At 30.6% G+C, this 22505-nt stretch overlaps 1 protein-coding gene and 1 long non-coding RNA gene across 2 annotated transcripts; both read left to right on the top strand.

Annotated features, from left to right (window-relative positions):
* Positions 1–591: 591 nt before the first annotated feature.
* Positions 592–5931, top strand: LOC139506163 (protein starmaker-like; the record flags this gene model as incomplete). The annotated part of the gene is made up of 9 exons (XM_071295389.1): positions 592–733; positions 976–1167; positions 1929–2018; positions 2415–2666; positions 3441–3512; positions 3911–4159; positions 5150–5266; positions 5677–5736; positions 5867–5931. Coding segments are annotated over 9 exons (1239 nt in total), but the record flags the coding sequence as incomplete, so codon positions are not given.
* A 361-nt stretch (positions 5932–6292) lies between these two features.
* On the top strand, positions 6293–7742 carry LOC139506164 (uncharacterized). Its single transcript, XR_011659953.1, has 2 exons — positions 6293–6385; positions 7481–7742. It is a non-coding gene; the product is annotated as an uncharacterized lncRNA (long non-coding RNA).
* Positions 7743–22505: the final 14763 nt, after the last annotated feature.

Raw genomic sequence — 22505 nt, 5'->3', positions numbered from 1 at the left:
AGTCAGCACTTCGGTGTTGACATGAATATCAATTATATGGTCATTTCTATAAATTTCCCGTTTACGAAACTTTCCATTTTTCGAAAAACTAAGGATTTTTTTATCCCAGGAGTAGATTACCTTAGCCGTATTGGCACAACTATTTTGAATTTTGTGACCTCAATGCTCTTCAACTTTGTACTTGTTTGGCTTTTAACTGTTTTTATATGGGCGTCCACTGATGAGTCTTATGTAGACGAAACGCGCGTCTGGCGTAGTGAATTATAATCCTGTTACCTTTGATTACTATTATAGAAATATTTTATCTATAATGATTGGACAGAAATCTGAATCAGTAATGTGTACACTTCGGCTACTATCTGCAATAAATTGTTATCTGTATTGCTTGACACTTTGTTCTGTTTGTTCACCTGATGGTTTTTCTTTAAAAAAAAATAATAATCTTTTAATGTACATGTACAAATGTAGGTATGCAACCTTAATTCCAGTTTTATTGTTATTATGAATCACATTACCACTTGTACAAGATACATATAATTCAATTAAAAAAAAATGAAGTATAAAAATAAAACACAGTTTTATTACTTTCAGACAGATGAACTGAAGGCGGAAATACGAAATGGGAACATGGAATTGAAAGCATTATTTAACAACTTTAAAGCGGGTGAATTGAAAGCAGACGTAACAAAAGGGAACATGGAATTGAGAGCAATAATTACAGATCTTATAAACGGTAAATAATTGTCTTTTTGTATCGCTTAATACAGTCACAACTATATTCATTTCTTAACGTTTGGCTATGAATAGACCTGTGATAAAAATGTCGATAAAAATATATAGAGAATCTACCACTCCACAGGCTATTGCTCAGAAGTTCACTGTTGTTATATAAAATAATAATATAATTTGTTAATTGCTTATATTGTTGATATCGAAGCTGTTTTCGTGTTTGATATTGCTGATGTTTTTAAACAGCAACTACTAAAAGTGAAAGCAGCGGACAAAAAGACAGCACACAGGGGGATGAAACAACATCAGAGGAGGATGATGATGATGACGAAGATAGCAGTGATCATATGGATGGTCATGATGAGGAAGCTAAGGATGATATTATTGATAACGATGATGTAGAAACAGAAAAAGAACAGAAACAGACAGGTGGAGCAGGTAAAATAGATTGTATTATAGTTTTCTATCTTTCATTGCTGAACTCTATCGTTATTTCTAAGCAAATTGAGAATGAAAAGGGCGTATGCATCCATGATTCAAAAACCCGACCAAAGAGTAAAAAACAGCCGAAGGCAAACTATTGGACTTCCCCAAAGTGAGAAAATACAACACTGAGAGGCAACCTAGCCCTTTAAACAAACATGTGTCCTATTTCAGTGAAAAAGGGCGTCACATTCAACTCCGAAACATATAGAAAAAATCAGTAAATTAAGGTTTGTAATTTTATATTTTCTCCGTCAACTACCGATACTTACTATTTATAAAGACTTTCAAGTTTACTAAAGGGAAATTAAGGTAATGATGACTTAAGAATTACAAAACAGTTGATTAAATATATAACACATGATTTTGTTGAAGGAATCGTGGCAAAACATGTTTAATTTAAGACATTTAAAAAACAATTGTTCTGTTAAAAAAAGCTTTCGAATTGCCATACAGAACAATTTTTCAAGACAGAAAAAAAGAAAAACTGTACAAGATTGTTGTTTTTGATCTAACTAGCCGTTATTTATTTATTCCTTACTTAAAGATTTTAAAAATACAACCAAAAATTAACAATAAAACAAATAAGTTTGTAAACACGTTCTAATATGAATGGAAATGTCGCACAAGGATCACAATCGTGAGCAGATTTTTACGTTAGTGCAATACAAGATAAGAAAACATCTGTAAATGAATCATCATTTATTTTTGGTCAGACACTATGAGTGTTAAAGGTGAAAAATGGTTTACCCAAAGCAGAACACCATCTCAACCCAGTTCATCGAAGTCAAAGCTTACACCTAAAGGTATGTATGTTACATAGAAAAAACATATGCCACAGCCATCTATACTACTAAAATAACAAGTTTCAATTTGATAGCGGGCATGACGTAAAAAAGACGAATCACAAACATCAACTTTATATATTACTAATATAGGACAATGGAGTTTATTAAAAATAATGTCATCCAAGGTCCTTATGTTTTCTATACAATAAATTAATTTCTTAACGTTCGGCTGGGAAAAGACCTGTAATAAAAAAATGACAATATACAGTTGTATAGAGAATCTTCAACTCACCAGGCTATTTCTCAGATATTCACTGTTGTTATAGAAATAAATAATATAATTTATTAATTGCTTATGTTGTTGATATCGAAGCTGTTTTCATGTTTGATAATATTGCTGATGTTTTCAAACAGCAAATACTAAAAGTGAAAGCAGCGGACAAAAAGACAGCACAAAGAGGGATGAAACAACATCAGATGAGGATGAAGATAGTCAATACATGCATTACCAAGGAAACACTAAGCACGAACATAGTGAGGATGATGATGATGATGACGAAGATAGCAGTGATCATATGGATTTTCATGATGAGGAAGCTAAGGATGATATTATTGATAACGATGATGTAGAAACAGAAAAAGAACAGAAACAGACAGGTGGAGCAGGTAAAATAGATTGTATTATAGTTTTCTATCTTTCATTGCTTAACTCTATCGTTATTTCTAAGCAAATTGAGAATGAAAAGGGCGTATGCATCCATGATTCAACAACCCGGCCAAAGAGTAAAAACAGCCCAAGGCAAACTATTGACTTCCCCAAAGTGAGAAAATACAGCACTGAGAGGCAACCTAGCCCTTTAAACAAACATAAGTCCTAGTTCAGTGAAAAAGGGCGTCACATTCAACTCCGAAACATATACAACAAATCAGTAAATTAAGGTTTGTAATTTTATATTTTCTCCGTCAACTACCGATACTTACTGTTTATAAAGACTTTCAAGTTTACTAAAGGGAAATTAAGGTAATGATGACTTAAGAATTACAAAACATTTGATTAAACATATAACACTTGATTTTGTTGAAGGAATCGTGGCAAAACATGTTTAATTTAAGACATTTAAAAAATAATTGTTCTGTTAAAAAAGGCTTTCGAATTGCCATACAGAACAATTTCAAGACAGAATAAAAGAAAAACTGTACAAGATTGTTGTTTTTGATCTAACTAGCCGTTATTTATTTATTCCTTATTTAAAGATTTTAAAAATACAACTAAAAATTAACAATAACACAAATAAGTTTGTAAACACGTTCCAATATGAATGGAAATGTCGCACAAGGATCACAATCGTGAGCAGATGTTTACGCAAGTGCAATACAAGGTAAGAAAAAATCTGTAAATGAATCATCATTATTTTTGATCAAACACTATGATTGTTAAAGGCGAAAAATGGTTTACCCAAAACAGAACACCATCTCAACCCAGTTCATCGAGGTCAAAGCTTACACCTAAGGGTATGTATGTTACATAAAAAAAAAACATATGCCACAGCCATCTATACTACTAAAATAACAAGTTTCAATTTGATAGCGGGCATGACGTAAAAAAGACGAATCACAAACATCAACTTTATATATTACTAATATAGGACAATGGCGTTTATTAAAAATAATGCCATTCAAGGTCCTTATGTTTTCTATATATTAAATTAATTTCTGAACGTTCGGCTGGGAAAAGACCTGTAATAAAAAAATGTCAATATACAGTTGTATAGAGAATCTTCAACTCAACAGGCTATTTTTCAGAAATTCACTGTTGTTATAGAAATAAATAATATAATTTAATAATTGCTTATGTTGTTGATATCGAAGCTGTTTTCATGTTTGATAATATTGCTGATGTTTTCAAACAGCACATACTAAAAGTGAGAGTAGCGTGCAAACAGATAGCACACCGAGGGATGACACAATCTCAAGTGAGGATGAAGATAGTCAATACATGCATTACCAAGGAAACACTAAACACAAACACAGTGGGGATGATGATGATGACGTAGATAGCAGTGATCATATGGATGGTCATGAAGAGGAAGCTAAGGATGATAAGATTGATAACGATGAATTAGAAATGACAAAAGAACAGAAAAAGACAGATATAGCAGGTGAAATAGATAGTTTTATATTTATCTACCTTTCGTTGCTCAACTCTATCTTAATGTCCAAGCAAACGGCGTATGTATCATAAAGTCAACAACCTGGATCACAGAGCAGATAATAGCCTAAGGCCAACTATGGGACGTCTCGAAAGCGAAACAATACAGCACTGGGCAACAAGCTTGCCAATTAAACGAAAATGTGTCCTAGTTCATTGAAAAAGGGCATCATATAAAACTCCGAAACATAAAGATTAACAAATTTTAAAAAAAATATCCAAGACTATCAAAAAACAGAGGCTCCTGACTTGAAACATGCATAAATATGCAGCGGAGTAAACGTGTTTTGAGAGATTTTAACCCTCTTCCTCAACCTCTAGCCAATCCAAATAGCAATACGCACAGTAAAAACTCAGTTAAAAAGAAGTTCGAGTCGGATGTCAGAATAGGTAAAAGAAGAAACTAAGCAAAATAATACATTAATTAACAAAGGAACACTAGCAGTTACTAATACGCCCGCTTCAGATCTCAGTTAAAATGATTGAAAAATAAGAGTTAGGGTTCGGGTTAGGGTTATGTCTTCAACATATGACAATCAAGAACATCTCCCATTTAGGGGTTTACTAGAATACCATCCTAAAACATATGTGAAAAACACAAACCGTAACCACGCTAACAACTAGTTTGAGAATAAATGTGGCTATATCCGATGATGAAATTTAGTAAATGTTTTGACTAGTTTGTTATATCGAAAACCCTAGTGTAATAATTTTTCAGTTATACATAGATTTCTTTCGTTTAAATCAAATACGTTGTTACATATACGACCGAATAGAATTCATAAGTTTGTCAATATTCGTTTTTTTTACAGACAGAGTATGTTTTGAAGAGCAGGTTCGAGAGAAAGGTGTGTATATTAAATGTAATTCCTTATTATACTTTTTACCTTTACCTTCAAGTTATATATGTCATTCAACTATTAAACTTTACTTTCAACAGTGATTGAAATGCTGTGTGTGGAACCAATAAATGTGACACCTTCTACAAAGCATACCTTTTCTTCAAAACAGAACAGTCCACCAGAGCCAATACTTCCAGCCCAAGGGAAGCCGAAAAGTAAGGATACATTTTTGATCTACTCTTTACGTGCATGACTTGTGTTTTGTATTGTATGTGATGGGTAGATAGCAACGTAGAAAAAAAACCCAACATTTTCTGATTTTTTTTTTCAGGAAAAAGCTTGACACAGGTGATTGAAGAACTGCAAAGTACGTATATTTTTAAAAGCTAATAAATTTTCAAACAATATATACACGATTATATGGTCAGAATGTAAAAGTTCAGAAAACCGAAACGTGCATTATGAAATGATAAAGTGCAATCGTGTGGATAAAAGGTACTGCATACAATTTCATGATTTATTGATTTAAGAGATTCTACTGCAATAAATTGAGTAAAACAGATAGTTGATCTTTGCATTTGCAAATGACGATTTCCGATAACTATTTTCAAATTTTTCTTTACAGAGTCACACAAATTACAGAAATTGCAAGAAAAGGAACCGTCTGACACATCCAAACCCATTGGTAAGTTAAACAAACAAGAGCATTTTGTACAAATTCTGTAAGCAACTCATTTATTATTTATTCATTCTGTCAATATCTTATGGTGTTTTTAAAATTGAAATTTTTAACAAATTTTGTTCTATTTTTGTAGTTCAGCAGACCAAACATAACCTTTGTAAAACAGAAAAGAAAAAATCTGTAAAGGAAGGTTTGTAATCTCATATTTTCCCCGTTAACTTTTTAATATTACCAAAGACATTCAAGTTTACTAAAGGGAAATTAATGAAATGATGACTTTAGAATTACAAAACATTTGATTAAACATATAACACATGATTTTGTCGTGGCAAAACATGTTTAATTGAAGACATTTAAAAATAATTGCACTGTACTTTGAAATTGCCATACAGAACCATCTCAAAAAATGAAAAATGAACAATGAAAAATATAAGTTTGTAAACACGATCCAATATGAATGGAAATGTCGCACAATGATCACAATCGTTAGCGGATTTTTACGATAGAGCAATACAAGGTAAGAAGAAATCTAAGTAAATGAATTATCATTATTTTTTGCCAGACACTATGATTGTTAAAGGCGAGAAATGGTTTACCCAAAGCAGAACACCATCTCAACCCAGTTCATCGAAGTCAGAACTTAAAACTAAAGGTATGTATATTACGTACGAAAAAAAACAGCCATCTGTACTGCTAAAATGACAAATTTTAATTTGATAGCGAGCATGACGTAAAAAAAAAGACGAATCAAAGAAATCAACTTTATATATTACTAATATAGAATAACGGAGTTGATTACAAATAATACCATCTAAGGCGCTTATGTTGTCTCCATAATACAATTTGCTATACTTCACTAATACCAAAAATACCTATTACCAGTTACCTAATCTGTCAGGCGCTCACCTAATTGTGTGCGTCCACCTAACTGTGTATTTGAGATTTGTTATATACACGGGTCATAACCTGTACTTATTCATTAGACAGGAGTTGACACTACTACGTGTACTCATTGACCAAACAAATTTATCTACAAACAGTTTTCGGTTATAATCAGGACGTGTGAATTCAAATAGATTTATATTGAAAGCAGAGCAAACGCCAATACAAATACAATACAATACAAAAACTAGGCTGAAAATAAGGCGTAGGTACTTTATGTCGCGGAAGTGATTTCTGTATATATTAATTTGACTTGCGTACAGTTGATATCATACATGATCTTGACTACCATTTCAATTTAATTTCAGGACATTTCACAGATGAACAATCAAAATACATTATAAAGTACAATAACAATTCCAATCCAACCTGGTCGTCAGCCAATTTTGTAATGCAAAACTTAAAAATGGCTGGTGAGCACTTTTACATATGGATGGAGGACGAATTTTCAGTACAGCAACTGAAAGATAAAGTCAAAAACTTAAAAAAGTATGTTTTATGCAAAAATGTAGAAGTATATGTGTCAGAGTAAACATTTGCTTCAATTGTATTTTTTTATATTTTTTAAATGTAATTCAATTAAATACGCTATTGATACATGTTATGAAATTGTTATTGTGTACTACATGTGTAACACTTTTCCGTAAAACAACTGAAAGATAAAGTCACTTGAAACAGTATGTTTCATACCAAAATGTAGAATATATTTGTCAAAACTATTTTGCTTTTTTGACTACATTATTGATAAATGTTATGCAATGTGTTATTGTGTACTACAATTGGCACAAGTTATATATATTTTCAGGGCAAAGGAAAAGAAAGAGAGGAGAAGTGTGATAAGTCCAAAATGTTGAGCGAAGATTTTACTCTCTGGCAAGACCATAGTGAAAATAAAACAGTTTATACAAAAAAGTATATTGTAGTACAAACTATTTTGCTTTTTTTGCAATGCCGCACTGTTGGTGTTGTACAATGATAAATAGGGCAATGTGTGTTACCTTAAAACAGATGATGACAAAATATAGTTCAATATATATCTTTGAATAAATAACTTATATGTAAATATACTAGGTTTTTTGGTTCTCAATTAATTCCGGGTCAAGAACACATTAAAATATACTTTACCTTATCTGCCAAGAGTAGATTACTACATGATGCAATACATTGACGAACGAACCACACATTCTCTTAAAAACACCTGAATGAGTTTCTGTTCTGTAAGAGTTACTTTCAATTTAATATCCAACAAGGTTTTTTTTAACGAACCTTGACTACCCAGGAAGGTTTTGCACGGTCAGTTTTCAATATCGCTGTCCCTTTTATCGTTTTTATACTGCGGACCTTCCTTCTTCAATGTATGACATTTGACACTCTTTCTCTTGCATTTTCTGACGTAAAATCATCCTTCATCCACCTGTCAATTCACAGCTTCTTCTTTTGCCTATGCGTTACTATCACAGAAAGAAAGGAGGCGGTGTTTACTATAACGTAAATATATAAATACAGCCTAATATTTCGACCCGTGAAGGTCTTCCTCAAGAGATATTGCATTACAAAAAAAGACATGAATATATAAATTATACATTCTACTATTTTCTTTTTCGATACAGACACTTTTCTTTCTTTTTCTTAATATAAAAATGCACTTCGACATATTTCTATTTTTTTTTCAAAACATAACAATAATTCACAAATATACGAATAATGGTGCATGTATAACCACAACTAACAGCAAATTATTAAACACTCAAATATGATAAACACTCAAAAAGGTAAAAAGGTAAAGGTTTAATATTTTGAAACCGTAAGTTCTTTGTCAAGGGATATATACAGTAGATATATACAGGCTTTTTACAGGAAATTTTATCTAGCTCTAACTGTATAGTTTTATTGTTGATATTCACCCCATATGTATCTAGTGTTAAATTAGGAATTTCTATGACAGAACTTTCTTGGTATTCCTAATTATTTGACGATTTTATATTCACAAAAGTAGCATACATAAAACGACAAAGTTATTTTTCATTTACCTGTATATGTTATAAGAAACCGCTTTTTCAAAAGAGATTATTTTCTAAGGGTTGTTAAATATTTCGCGGTGGTGCCTTGCCATGGCTTTGTTTGGACTTGTTTGTTTGCTTTTTGGCCCTGAATGTTTGTCTTGAATATTTTATTAGCTATGTTTTTGCATTCAGGTATCGCAGATCAAATTTATTCGTTCATAGTGTGTTAATCTACGTTTTTTGATTGAGTTAAGGCTTCCAATTGATATTTTATCGTGTATTTGACTATGTTGTGATGTTATACTATTGTTTCAGAAAAAAGGGAGAAGGTTTGGTACCATTAAAACGTTAAATCCCGCTGCAAATGTTTGCACCTGTTCTAAGTCAGGAATCTGATGTACAGTAGTTGGTGTTTGTTTATTCAATTTATACGTGTTTCTCGTTTCTCGTTTTTTATATAAATTACACCGTTGGTTTTCCCGTTTGAATGATTTTACACTTGTAATTTTGGGGCCCTTTATAGCTTGTTGTTCGGTGTGACCCACGTGGTGAAGGCCGTACATTGACATATAATGTTTACTTTTATAAATTGTTATTTAAATGGAGAGTTGTCTCATTGGCTCTCATACCACATCTTCCTATATCTATTGCTTGGATTTTGATTAAAATATCCAGACCAATATAATCAAAACATGTCGGGCTGATAAAAAACAATACAGTATTAACAAAGTATTATACGAGTACTAATCTTCATAACAAACAAACCGACAATTCAATAACAAACTTTAACAACATATATAGTAACATAATACAGCAGTTTGTAATAGTCTAGTCGGAAAAAAGTGATCGTGTGGTGTGTAAAGCATTAGTCGTCGCGAAACTGCGGACCCAACTCATTTTAAAGATTAAAAGATACAATGCATCTGCACAAACATCACATTTTGTAACATACAATTCATCTGCGCAAACAAGTCAATTAGAAGATCAATGCATCTGCGGTTTCAACTCAGTTTGAAGATTGTAAGATATAAATACATGCATTAAAATAAATTCTGAACCTTTTTTTCTATTTTGCTCTACCTGAAAACCTTCTATTACACAATAATGTAAACATACAGTACTCATATCAATAAAACATTAACAGTGTGACCAGTGTGAAAATCAATATATTCAAAACGTAGAAATGATCAGATTTAAAATCAAATAATCAACCCCTGCATAATCCTTTCGGAAAGTGCAGCTGTACACTTCAGTGGTACCGATAAGGTCCCGTCCTCTAGATCGCCTTTTTAGCTTTTTGGAACAGTTAACTGTAATAAACTAGTTCTATTCTACACATGTTTGAACATTGAAGTCAAAGACATACTGTACTTAGCAATTTTGTGGGGGGAAATAGGTTCTGCCTAACCCTAACCCTAACCTCTATATATTCATACACCAGCCATACCACAACCATAATATATCATTCCATCTATGTCTAGACCCGACATTTGTCTATAAACATTAGCCAAACACTAACCTTAACCCTAACCCAACCCAAACCCAAACGTTAACCCTAACCCAAACCCCAAATTCGTTAAAATATTTATTTTGAAGACCTTGCTTTATCTTGGAACGGGTTAGTCTAGGCGGGTAACCGATTAGATTTTCGTATTAAGATTTTTCACGAACTTCTCACAAATAATAGTTTGGGAGGGGTGGGGTCAGGTTAGGGTTTTTGGTACTTTTAAAATCGATCTTTTCAAAATCTCAGTATGATCCTATGCTTCGATCGGCTTCAAAATCGACCCCTTTAGGAACAGTACTTTTTGACGAGCAAGCCAATGGTGAGGACCTTAAGTCTTTATTTTTTTGTTGTTTCGGAGTTGGGGGTAATGTCGGGGTTATGCTTCACTGTTTTCAAAGTCAATCTTTTCCTAAGCTCAACATGATCCTTTGCTCCGATCAAAATAAAATAAAAAATCGTTCTCATAGGTGCAGTATTATTGGACGAGCAAGCCTATAGTGAAGACCGCATTACTTTATCTTTTGTAGTTTCGGATTTGGAGTTAATGTCGGGGTTAGGCTTCACTCTCACATAAACGCTTCTTCATTGAGGTCGGAAATTGCGGCTGTATACCTCAGTGATATCATTAAGGTTTCGTCCTCTAGATCCCCCTTTCAGCTTTGCGGAACAGTTAACTGTAAGAAACTATCTCTATTCGAATTTTTTCTACACTTGTTTGATCATTGAAGTCAAAGGCACACTGTACTTTTCAATTTTTTGGGGAAAAAAAAGTTCTGCCTAACCCTAAGTCTACCCTAACCCCTAAATATTCATACACCAGCCATATTACAACCATAATATATCCGTCCATCTATGTCTTTACCCCAACTTTGTCTATAGACCTAACCCAAACCCTAACATTAAACCTAACCTTAACCCAAACTCAAACCTTAATCCTAACCAAAACCCCAAATTCGTTACGACCGTTATTTTGAAGGCCTTACTTTATCTTGGAACGGGTTAGTCTAGAGGGGTAACCGATTGGATTTTCGTATTAAGTTTTTTTCACGAATTTCTCACAAATCACAGTTTGGAAGGGGTGGGGGTAAGGTTAGGGTTTTGGGTACTTTTCAAATCGATCTTTTCATCATCTCAGTATAATACTATGATTCGGTCGTCTTGAAATAAAACAAAATCGGCCCTATTTGGGGCAGTAATACTTGACGAGCAAACCTATGATGAGGACCTTAAGTCTTTATCTTTTGTAGTTTCGAGGTTGTGGTTAATGTCGTGGTTAGGCTTCACTCTTTTCGAAGTCAAAATCTCACCATGATCCTGTGCTACGATCGGATAGAAATTTAAAAAGAACGGCCTAACAGAGACAGTATGTTTGGACGAGCATGACTATGATGAAGACTGCATGTCTTTATCTTGTGTAGTTTTTGAGTTGGTGTTTATAGATATAGGAAGATGTGGTGTGAGTGCCAATGAGACAACTCTCCATACAAATAACAATTTAAAAAGTAAACCATTATAGGTTAAAGTACGGCCTTCAACACGGACCCTTGGCTCACACCGACCAACAAGCTATAAAGGGCCCAAAAATTACTAGTGTAAAACCATTCAAGATTAAGGGTTCACTCTCACACAAACATTTCTTCAGTGAGGTCGGAAAGTGCGGCCGTACACTTCAGTGATACCAAAACGTTTCCGTCCCTTAGGACGCTTTTTCAGTTTATCAGAACAGTTAACTTTAAGAAATTATCTATTGTCGAATCCTTTCTACACCTGTTTGAACATCGAAGTCAAAGGCACTTTTATACACTGTGTGGAGGTCAGTTTTTCTATTTTCTTTCGTCCATTTATATTGGGGGTAACAAAGTCCATTTAATGTTTTCTTCCACCACGAAAGGGACAATTGACATTGCGTGTCTTTTTTTAAAAACTACTTTTTATTTGTATTGTACATAGACCAATTGTCGTTTAAAAAAATTGATTGTATAAATCATTTTGTCCATTAATATTGGAGGTAACGCAGTCAATTAAAAGTGTTGAGGTTTGGCAAACACTTCCAACACATCAGTTTTTGTTCCATTACTGTAGATTACATATTTAAAAACTGGGAGGACACTGTCATCCCGACCAAAATTGTCGACCCGAAAAGTTGATCGATCCACATCTTCGGGACGGCGATTGATGCTTTCGCACAAAAATTGTCACATATATAAAGGAACATTTCAAAAAAATATCAAGAAGAGGCTTTTCATACACTGTGAGAAGGTCAGTTTTTTTTTTTTTTTTTCGTCCATTAATATTGGGGGTAACAAGGTCAATTTAATGTTTTCTTTCACATCGAGAGGGACAATTAACATTGCGTGCCTTATTTATAAACCACTTTTTATTTGTATTGTACATAGACCAATTGTCGTCTTAAACGATTGATTGTATAATTCCTTTCATCCATTAATATGGGAGGTAAGGCAGTCAATGAAAAGTGTTAAGGTTTGGCAAACACTTCCAACACATCGGTTTTTGTTCCATTACTTGAGATCACATATTTAGCAACTGGGAGGACATTGTCGTCCCGACTGAAATTGTCGTCCCGAAAAGTTGTCACATATATAAAGGAACATTTAAAAAAAAATGTCAAGAAGAGGCTTTTCATACACTGTGAGAAGGTCTGTTTTCATATTTACTTTCTTCCATTAATATTGGGGTTAACAAAGTCAATTTAATGTTTTCTTCCCACACTAGAAGGACAGTTGACATTGCATGTCTTATTTATTAACTATTTTTTATTTGTATTGTACATAGATCAATCGTCGTCTTAAACGATTGATTGTATAAATCCTATCGTCCATTAATATTGGGGGTAACGCAGTCAATTAAAAGTGTTAAGGTTTGGCAAACACTTCCAACACATCAGTTTTTGTTCCATTACTTGAGATCACATATTTAGCAACTGGAAGGACACTGTCGTCCCGACTGAAATTGTCGTCCCGAAAAATTGTCACATATATTAAGGAACATTTCAAAAAAATATCAGGAAGAGGCTTTGCATACACTGTGAGAAGGTCTGTTTTTATATTTACTTTCGTCCATTAATATTGGGGTTAACAAAGTTAATTTAATGTTTTCTTCTAACACTAGAGGGTCAGTTGACATTGCGTGTCTTATTTATTAACTACTTTTTATTTTTATTGTACATAGATCAATTGTCGTCTTTACGATAGTTTGTTTAAATCTTTTCGTTCATAAATATTGAGGGGAACACAGTCAATTAAAAGTGATCAGGTACAGTACTTGCAACCTTAGGCGTTACTGTTTGACGTGAACTTGACTGATCGGTGAAGCTATGAGAATACCCGTAAAATTAAGAATAGCAACAGGAAGTTATATACTCATGGCTGACAGAACAAGGCATTCAAAAAACAAAGGACTATTGGCAACGTGTCCTTTGTGTCAAACATCAGATGAAACCTTGGAACATTTCTTACTACTTTGTCCTGCACTGTCGAACCAGAGAAAATCAATATTAAGCAATATCCAACTGCTACATGAAAAGCTCAGTATTCAATTCAAACACAACGGTAGCGAAGTAGACCTTATCCAAGTGATAATTGATTCAAGCACAATTGGATTACTGGAACCCAGTTGTGACAATTCAATCCTAATGGACATAGAATATCAATCAAGGAGACTATGCTTTCTACTACACACAAGCAGATCGAGAATTCTCAATGATATCGATCCAACATCAAGTTAGCTTAAAAGACACCGCGAGCGTGGGTTACGCCACACTCTACGGACACATCGATAAAGGAATCTCGACATTAATACAAAATGAGCGTGGATTTCGCCACACCTGTTAACTCAACCATAGTCTATATATAATGCCTTCTAAAGCGTGGATCTCGCCACACTTTACTGAAGATGCTAAATATATATATCGTTATCAGAGAATAAGCGTGGATCTCGCCACACTTTAATGAAACTATAATACTACAACTCAGCCTAATAAAGTCCTATGAAGCAGTAAGCGTGGGTACGTGGCCACACTACACTGTATACAGATAAAGGTTTACTATCCTAAATAAAACCAGCAAACATGCAGAAGAACGATTTATGCTGATCATATATATATATACATGTAAATAAACTGTAAATATCGAGGAAGTATTTTAAATTTTAAATTTAATGACGTTGAACTAGCTCATATTTTTATGCCGATACATGTGTATATACAAAACATTTTAAATATTCCTTTTAATGATGATAGATATCTACCTGTGTGACTTTTATATTTTAAAGATTAAGATATATGTACTTTTGAACTGGTGGTGGAATACTCATTGATTGAGGTGCTCCTTTATTGGAGGAAGTTATGCAATACAATTTACAAGGTGAATGATCGGTGACGGATGTTTGACTGATCGATGAGTGATCGGTGATTGGTGACCCATAGGATCCGTCAGATAAGTCAAATAACCTATGTGAGAGTTACCCTGAAAACTGTCACCGATCGATCAGTAAATTAAATTTATGCACGGATCGGACGGATACGTATATATTTAAAATTCTTATGTAAACTGAACTCGACAGTGTTTACAAACGATGAACGCGGACCTCTACGAAGACACCTTAATTTACACGTTAATTTGTAATAAAATTAGTTGCAATAAAAAAGTGAAAATAGTATAACAGAATAAGATGCTTAGAGCGTTAAATTGTTTGTGTTGATTACTAGTTTTGTATTAAATATTGTTAACATCAGAGACATATAATACATAATTGTATTATATGACTCTGTTAACATGAACTTATTCCTACGAAAATGGTTATTATTGACCGCCATTGGATTTTTGAACTTTTTATAGTTTCGAATAGGTTGTTTTTTCATGAAATTAAAAGAATGTCAAAGAAATAATATTAAAATTTTGTTCGAATTGTTTAGAATTACCAAAATTATTATTCTTTTTATCAAAAATGATACTATTTTATTTGAAATCAGTTATTTTTACCTTGTTGAGACAAGTCATCTAATCAGAATTGAGATATGAGAATTAAAATACTTAAACTTTTATTTTTGTGGAATAAGAATGCAGTCAATGATTTATTTTGATAGAAATCATTAACTGTCATATGATTTGAGTACTTTTTGACATCAAGATTGGCTGTTCTTCATAAAATATGCTTACTTTAAGGAAAAAGATACTAAATTTTTGTACACATTGCCTAAAATGCAAATATTTCTTCATTTTACTGAAAATTATTGACCGCCATGAAATATTTGTACTTTTTATAGTTTAGAATAGTTTTTTTTTCATAAAATTAAAAGAATATAAGAAAAATCATACTAAAATTTTGTTCGCATTGTTTAAAATAACCAAAATTATTCTTCTTTTTATCAAAAATGATACTATTTTATTTGAAATCAGTTATTTTTACCATCTTGAGACAAGTCTTCGAATCAGAATAGAGATATAATGAGAATAAAAATACTTAAACTTTTATTTTTGTGGAATAAGAATGCAGTTATTGATTTATTTTGATACAAATTATTAACCGTCATTTGATTTCAGTACTTTTTGTACATCAAGATTGGCTGTTCTTCATAAAATATGATTACTTTAAGGAAAATGATATTAAATCTTTGTACGTGTTGCCTTAAATGCAAATATTTCTTCATTTTACTGAAAATTATTGACCGCCATTAAATTTTTGTACTTTTTATAGTTTAGAATAGTTTTTTTCATAAAATTAAAAGAATATCAGAAAAATCATACTAAAATTTTCTTTGCATTGTTTAAAATAACCAAAATTATTCTTCTTTTTATCAAAAATGATACTATTTTATTTAAAATCAGTCATTTTACCATCTTGAGACAAGTCTTCTAATCAGAATTGAGATATAATGAGAATTAAAATACTTAAACTTTTATTTTTGTGGAATAAGAATGCAGTTATTGATTTATTTTGATACAAATTATTAACCGTCATTTGATTTCAGTACTTTTTGTACATCAAGATTGGCTGTTCTTCATCAAATATGCTTACTTTAAGGAAAAAGATACTAAATTTTTATACGCAGTGCCTAAAATGCAAATATTTCTTCATTTTACTGAAAATTATTGAACACCATTAAATTTTTGTACTTTTTATAGTTTAGAATAGTTTTTTTCATAAAATTAAAAGAATATCAGAAAAATCATACTAAAATTTTGTTCGAATTGTTTAGAATTACCAAAATTATTATTCTTTTTATCAAAAATGATACTATTTTATTTGAAATCAGTTATTTTTACCATCTTGAGACAAGTCTTCTAATCAGAATTGAGATATAATGAAAATCATAATACTTAAACTTTTATTTTTGTGGAATAAGAATGCAGTTTTGATTTATTTTGATACAAATTTTTAACCACCATTTGATTTGAGTACTTTTTGTACATCAAGATTGGCTGTTCTTCATAAAATATGCTTACTTTAAGGAAAATGATATGAAATTTTTGTACGCGTTGCCTAAAATGCAAATATTTCTTCATTTTACTGAAAATTAATGACCGCCATGAAATTTTTGTACTTTTTATAGTTTAGAATAGTTTTTTTTTCATAAAATTAAAAGAATATCAGAAAAATCATACTAAAATTTTCTTCGCATTGTTTAAAATAACCAAAATTATTCTTCTTTTTATCAAAAATGATACTATTTTATTTGAAATCAGTTATTTTTACCATCTTGAGACAAGTCTTCGAATCAGAATAGAGATATAATGAGAATAAAAATACTTAAACTTTTATTTTTGTGGAATAAGAATGCAGTTATTGATTTATTTTGATACACATTATTAACCGTCATTTGATTTCAGTACTTTTTGTACATCAAGATTGGCTGTTCTTCATCAAATATGCTTACTTTAAGGAAAAAGATACTAAATTTTTATACGCAGTGCCTAAAATGCAAATATTTCTTCATTTTACTGAAAATTATTGAACACCATTAAATTTTTGTACTTTTTATAGTTTAGAATAGTTTTTTTCATAAAATTAAAAGAATATCAGAAAAATCATACTAAAATTTTCTTCACATTGTTTAAAATAACCAAAATTATTCTTCTTTTTATCAAAAATGATACTATTTTATTTAAAATCAGTTATTTTACCATCTTGAGACAAGTCTTCTAATCAGAATTGAGATATAATGAGAATTAAAATACTTAAACTTTTATTTTTGTGGAATAAGAATGCAGTTATTGATTTATTTTGATACAAATTATTAACCGTCATTTTATTTCAGTACTTTTTGTACATCAAGATTGGCTGTTCTTCATCAAATATGCTTACTTTAAGGAAAAAGATACTAAATTTTTATACGCAGTGCCTAAAATGCAAATATTTCTTCATTTTACTGAAAATTATTGAACACCATTAAATTTTTGTACTTTTTATAGTTTAAAATTGAGAAAGGAAATGGTGAATATGTCAAAGCGACAACCACCCGACCATAGAGCAAACAACAGGCGAAGGCAACCAATGGGTCTTCAATGTAGCGAGAATTCCCGCACCCGTAGGTGTCCTTCAGCTGGCCCCTAAAATATGCATAATAGTACAGTGATAATGGACGTCATACTAAACTTTTTTAGAATAGTTTTTTTCATAAAATTAAAAGAATATCAGAAAAATCATACTAAAATTTTCTTCGCATTGTTTAAAATAACCAAAATTATTCTTCTTTTTATCAAAAATGATACTATTTTATTTAAAATCAGTTATTTTACCATCTTGAGACAAGTCTTCTAATCAGAATTGAGATATAAGGAGAATTAAAATACTTAAACTTTTATTTTTGTGGAATAAGAATGCAGTTATTGATTTATTTTGATACAAATTATTAACCGTCATTTGATTTCAGTACTTTTTGTACATCAAGATTGGCTGTTCTTCATCAAATATGCTTACTTGAAGGAAAAAGATACTAAATTTTTATACGCAGTGCCTAAAATGCAAATATTTCTTCATTTTACTGAAAATTATTGAACACCATTAAATTTTTGTACTTTTTATAGTTTAGAATAGTTTTTTTCATAAAATTAAAAGAATATCAGAAAAATCATACTAAAATTTTCTTCGCATTGTTTAAAATAACCAAAATTATTCTTCTTTTTATCAAAAATGATACTATTTTATTTAAAATCAGTTATTTTACCATCTTGAGACAAGTCTTCTAATCAGAATTGAGATATAATGAGAATTAAAATACTTAAACTTTTATTTTTGTGGAATCAGAATGCAGTTATTGATTTATTTTGATACAAATTATTAACCGTCATTTGATTTCAGTACTTTTTGTACATCAAGATTGGCTGTTCTTCATCAAATATGCTTACTTTAAGGAAAAAGATACTAAATTTTTATACGCAGTGCCTAAAATGCAAATATTTCTTCATTTTACTGAAAATTATTGAACACCATTAAATTTTTGTACTTTTTATAGTTTAGAATAGTTTTTTTCATAAAATTAAAAGAATATCAGAAAAATCATACTAAAATTTTCTTCGCATTGTTTAAAATAACCAAAATTATTCTTCTTTTTATCAAAAATTATACTATTTTATTTAAAATCTGTTATTTTTACCATCTTGAGACAAGTCTTCTTATCAGAATTCAGATATAATGAGAATTAAAATACTTCAACTTTTATTTTTGTGGAATAAGAATACAGTTATTGATTTATTTTGATACAAATTATTAACCGTCATATGATTTCAGTACTTTTGTACATCAAGATTGGCTGTTCTTCATCAAATACGCTTACTTTAAGGAAAAAGATGTTAAATCTTTGTATGCGTTGCCTTAAATGCAAATATTTCTTCATTTTAATGAAAATTATTGACCGCCATTAAATTTTTGTACTTTTTATAGTTTAGAATAGTTTTTTTTCATGAAATTAAAAGAATATCAGAAAAATCATACTAAAATTTTCTTCGCATTGTTTTAAATAACCAAAAAACCAAAATTATTCTTCTTTTTATCAAAAATGAAACTATTTTATTTAAACTCAGTTATTTTTACCATCTTGAGACAAGTCTTCTAATCAGAATTGAGATATAATGAGAATTAAAATACTTAAACTTTAATTTTTGTGGAATAAGAATGCAGTTATTGATTTATTTTGATACAAATTATTAACTGTCATATGATTTAAGTACTTTTTGTACATCAAGATTGGCTGTTCTTCATCAAATATGCTTACTTTAAGGAAAAAGATACTAAGTTTTTGTACGCGGTGCTTAAAATGCAAATATTTCTTCATTTTACTGAAAATTACTGAACACCATTAAATTTTTGTACTTTTTATAGTTTAGAATAGTTTTTTTTTTCGTAAAATTAATAGAATATCAGAAAAATCATACTAAAATTTTCTTCGCGTTGTTTAAAATAACCAAAAAACCAAAATTATTTTTCTTTTTATCAAAAATGATACTATTTTATTTAAAATCAGTTATTTTTACCATCTTGGGACAAGTCTTCTAATCAGAATTGAGATATAATGAGAATTAAAATACTTTAACTTTTATTTTTGTGGAATAAGAATGTAGTTATTGATTTATTTTGATACAAATTATTAACCGTCATATGATTTGATTACTTTTTGTACATCAAGATTGGCTGTTCTTCATAAAATATGCTTACTTTAAGGAAAAAGATACAAAATTTTTGTACGCGTTGCCTAAAATGAAAATATTTCTTCGTTTTACTGAAAATTATTGACCGCCATTAAATTTTTGTACTTTTTATAGTTTAGAATAGTTTTTTTTCATAAAATTAAAAGAATATCAGAAAAATCTTACTAAAATTTGTTCGTATTGTTTAAAATAACCAAAATTATTCTTCTTTTTATCAAAAATGATACTATTTTATTTGAAATCAGTTATTTTTACCATCTTGAGACAAGTCTTCTAATCAAAATTGAGATATAATGAAAATCAAAATACTTAAACTTTTATTTTTGTGGAATAAGAATGCAGTTTTGATTTATTTTGATGCAAATTTTTAACCACCATTTGATTTGAGTACTTTTTGTACATCAAGATTGGCTGTTCTTCATAAAATATGCTTACTTTAAGGAAAATGATATGAAATTTTTGTACGCGTTGCCTTAAATGCAAATATTTCTTCATTTTACTGAAAATTATTGACCGCCATTAAATGTTTGTACTTTTTATAGTTTAGAATAGTTTTTTTCATAAAATTAAAAGAATATCAGAAAAATTTTACTAAAATTTTGTTCGCATTGTTTAAAATAACCAAAAGTATTCTTCTTTTTATTAAAAATGATACTATTTTATTTGAAATCAGTTGTTTTACCATCTTGAGACAAGTCTGCTAATTAGAGTTGAGATATAATGAGACTTAAAATACTTAAACTTTTATTTTTGTGGAATAAGAATGCAGTTCTTGCTTTATTATAATATAAATTATTAACCGCCATATGATTTCATTACTTTTTGTTCATTAGGATTGGTTGTTCTTCATAAATTATGTTTACTTTAAGGAAAAAGATATTATTTTTTTTTACGCGTTGCCAAAAATGCAAATATTTCTTCTCATATTGGAAAATATTGTAATTTCAATTGCAATCAGTTATTATAAATGATTTTCATAAGTATTTTGTAGAAAATGTGAATTATTCAAGAATAAATCTGCTTAAAATTATTTCTTTCTTTTTAAAGAATATATTTATGTTTACCACAATTAGATTTTTGTACTTTTTATTGTTTAGGAGTAGTTATTTTTTTATTAAGGTAAAAAAAGACTATCAGAAAAATATAATGTAATGCTGTTTGCATTGTTTAAAATTATTCATATTTCTTGTTAAAAAAACAGCATTTATTTATGTAATTTGTTATTTTAAAGGCTTCGATTGTGTCGAGATTATATAGAAAGTCCATGATTATGATAAGTTTTTTTTTAAAGAATTTTATGATGATAAGGATAAAAAAAATTAAAATATTGAAAAAATAGACTACATTTTTCAATAACTGATCCTTTCATTTTGTTTTTCCCGAGTATGTTTGGAAAATAATAAAATCAATTTCGCGATGTAGACTCTCGCCGGGTTTGAACAAATATATAACCTAAATAAAACGAAAAAGACCATTCTTTAATGATGATATTTTAATTTAGGTTTTATCTGTACAATTCTTTTCATTTCAATTCACAAAACTTTGCTAAATAATTAATAAACAAAATGTATCATTGAACGTTCGATTTTCACGAGTCGCCATTTTAATTAAATTAAACGAAACTAAGATTCCGTAATTTGTATTAGTTTATCATGTGACGTATTAAAGTTCAATCCGTTATCAAGGTCGATCGGTACTATCCGCCCGATCAGTCCGATCAGTCAATTACTTTTACTATAAGTCTGACGGATTGCTGACGTGAGTTTGACGCGAACTTGACTGATCGGTGACTGATCGATGACCGCTGATTGATCGCTGAAATAGTAACGCCTAAGGTTGCAAGTACTGTACGGCAAACACTTCTAACACATCAATTTTTGTTCCATTACTTGAGATCACATATTTAGAATCCGGTAGATAATTGTCGTCCCGACTAAAATTGTCGTCCCGAAAAGTTGATCTAATCCGCATCTTCGGGACGACGATTGATGCTTCCGCATCTTCGGGACGACGATTGATGCTTCCGCATCTTCGGGACGACGAATGATGCTTCCGCACGATAATTGTCACATATATAAAGGGACATTTCAAAAAAATATCAAGAAGAGGCTGTTCATACACTGTGAGAAGGTCAGTTTTTATATTTTCTTTCGTCCATTAATATTGGGGGTAACAAGGTCAATTTAATGTTTTCTTCCACATCGAGAGGGAAAATTAACATTGCGTGCCTTATTTATAAACCACTTTTTATTTGTATTGTACATAGACCAATTGTCGTCTTAAACGATTGATTGTATAATTCCTTTCCTCCATTAATATGGGAGGTAAGGCAGTCAATTAAAAGTGTTAAGGTTTGGCAAACACTTCCAACACATCGGTTTTTGTTCCATTACTTGAGATCACATATTAAGCAACTGGGAGGACATTGTCGTCCCGACTGAAATTGTCGTCCCGAAAAGTTGTCACATATATAAAGGAACATTTCAAAAAAAATGTCAAGAAGAGGCTTTTCATACACTGTGAGAAGGTCTGTTTTCATATTTACTTTCTTCCACTAATATTGGGGTTAACAAAGTCAATTTAATGTTTTCTTCCCACACTAGAAGGACAGTTGACATTGCATGTCTTATTTATTAACTATTTTTTATTTGTATT

Source organism: Mytilus edulis, unplaced genomic scaffold (assembly GCF_963676685.1).
Source record: "Mytilus edulis unplaced genomic scaffold, xbMytEdul2.2 SCAFFOLD_964, whole genome shotgun sequence".
Classification (NCBI taxonomy): Eukaryota; Metazoa; Mollusca; class Bivalvia; order Mytilida; family Mytilidae; genus Mytilus; species Mytilus edulis.
The sequence above is the reverse complement of the archived record's forward strand: the minus strand, read 5'-3'. Positions and strand labels throughout refer to the sequence as shown.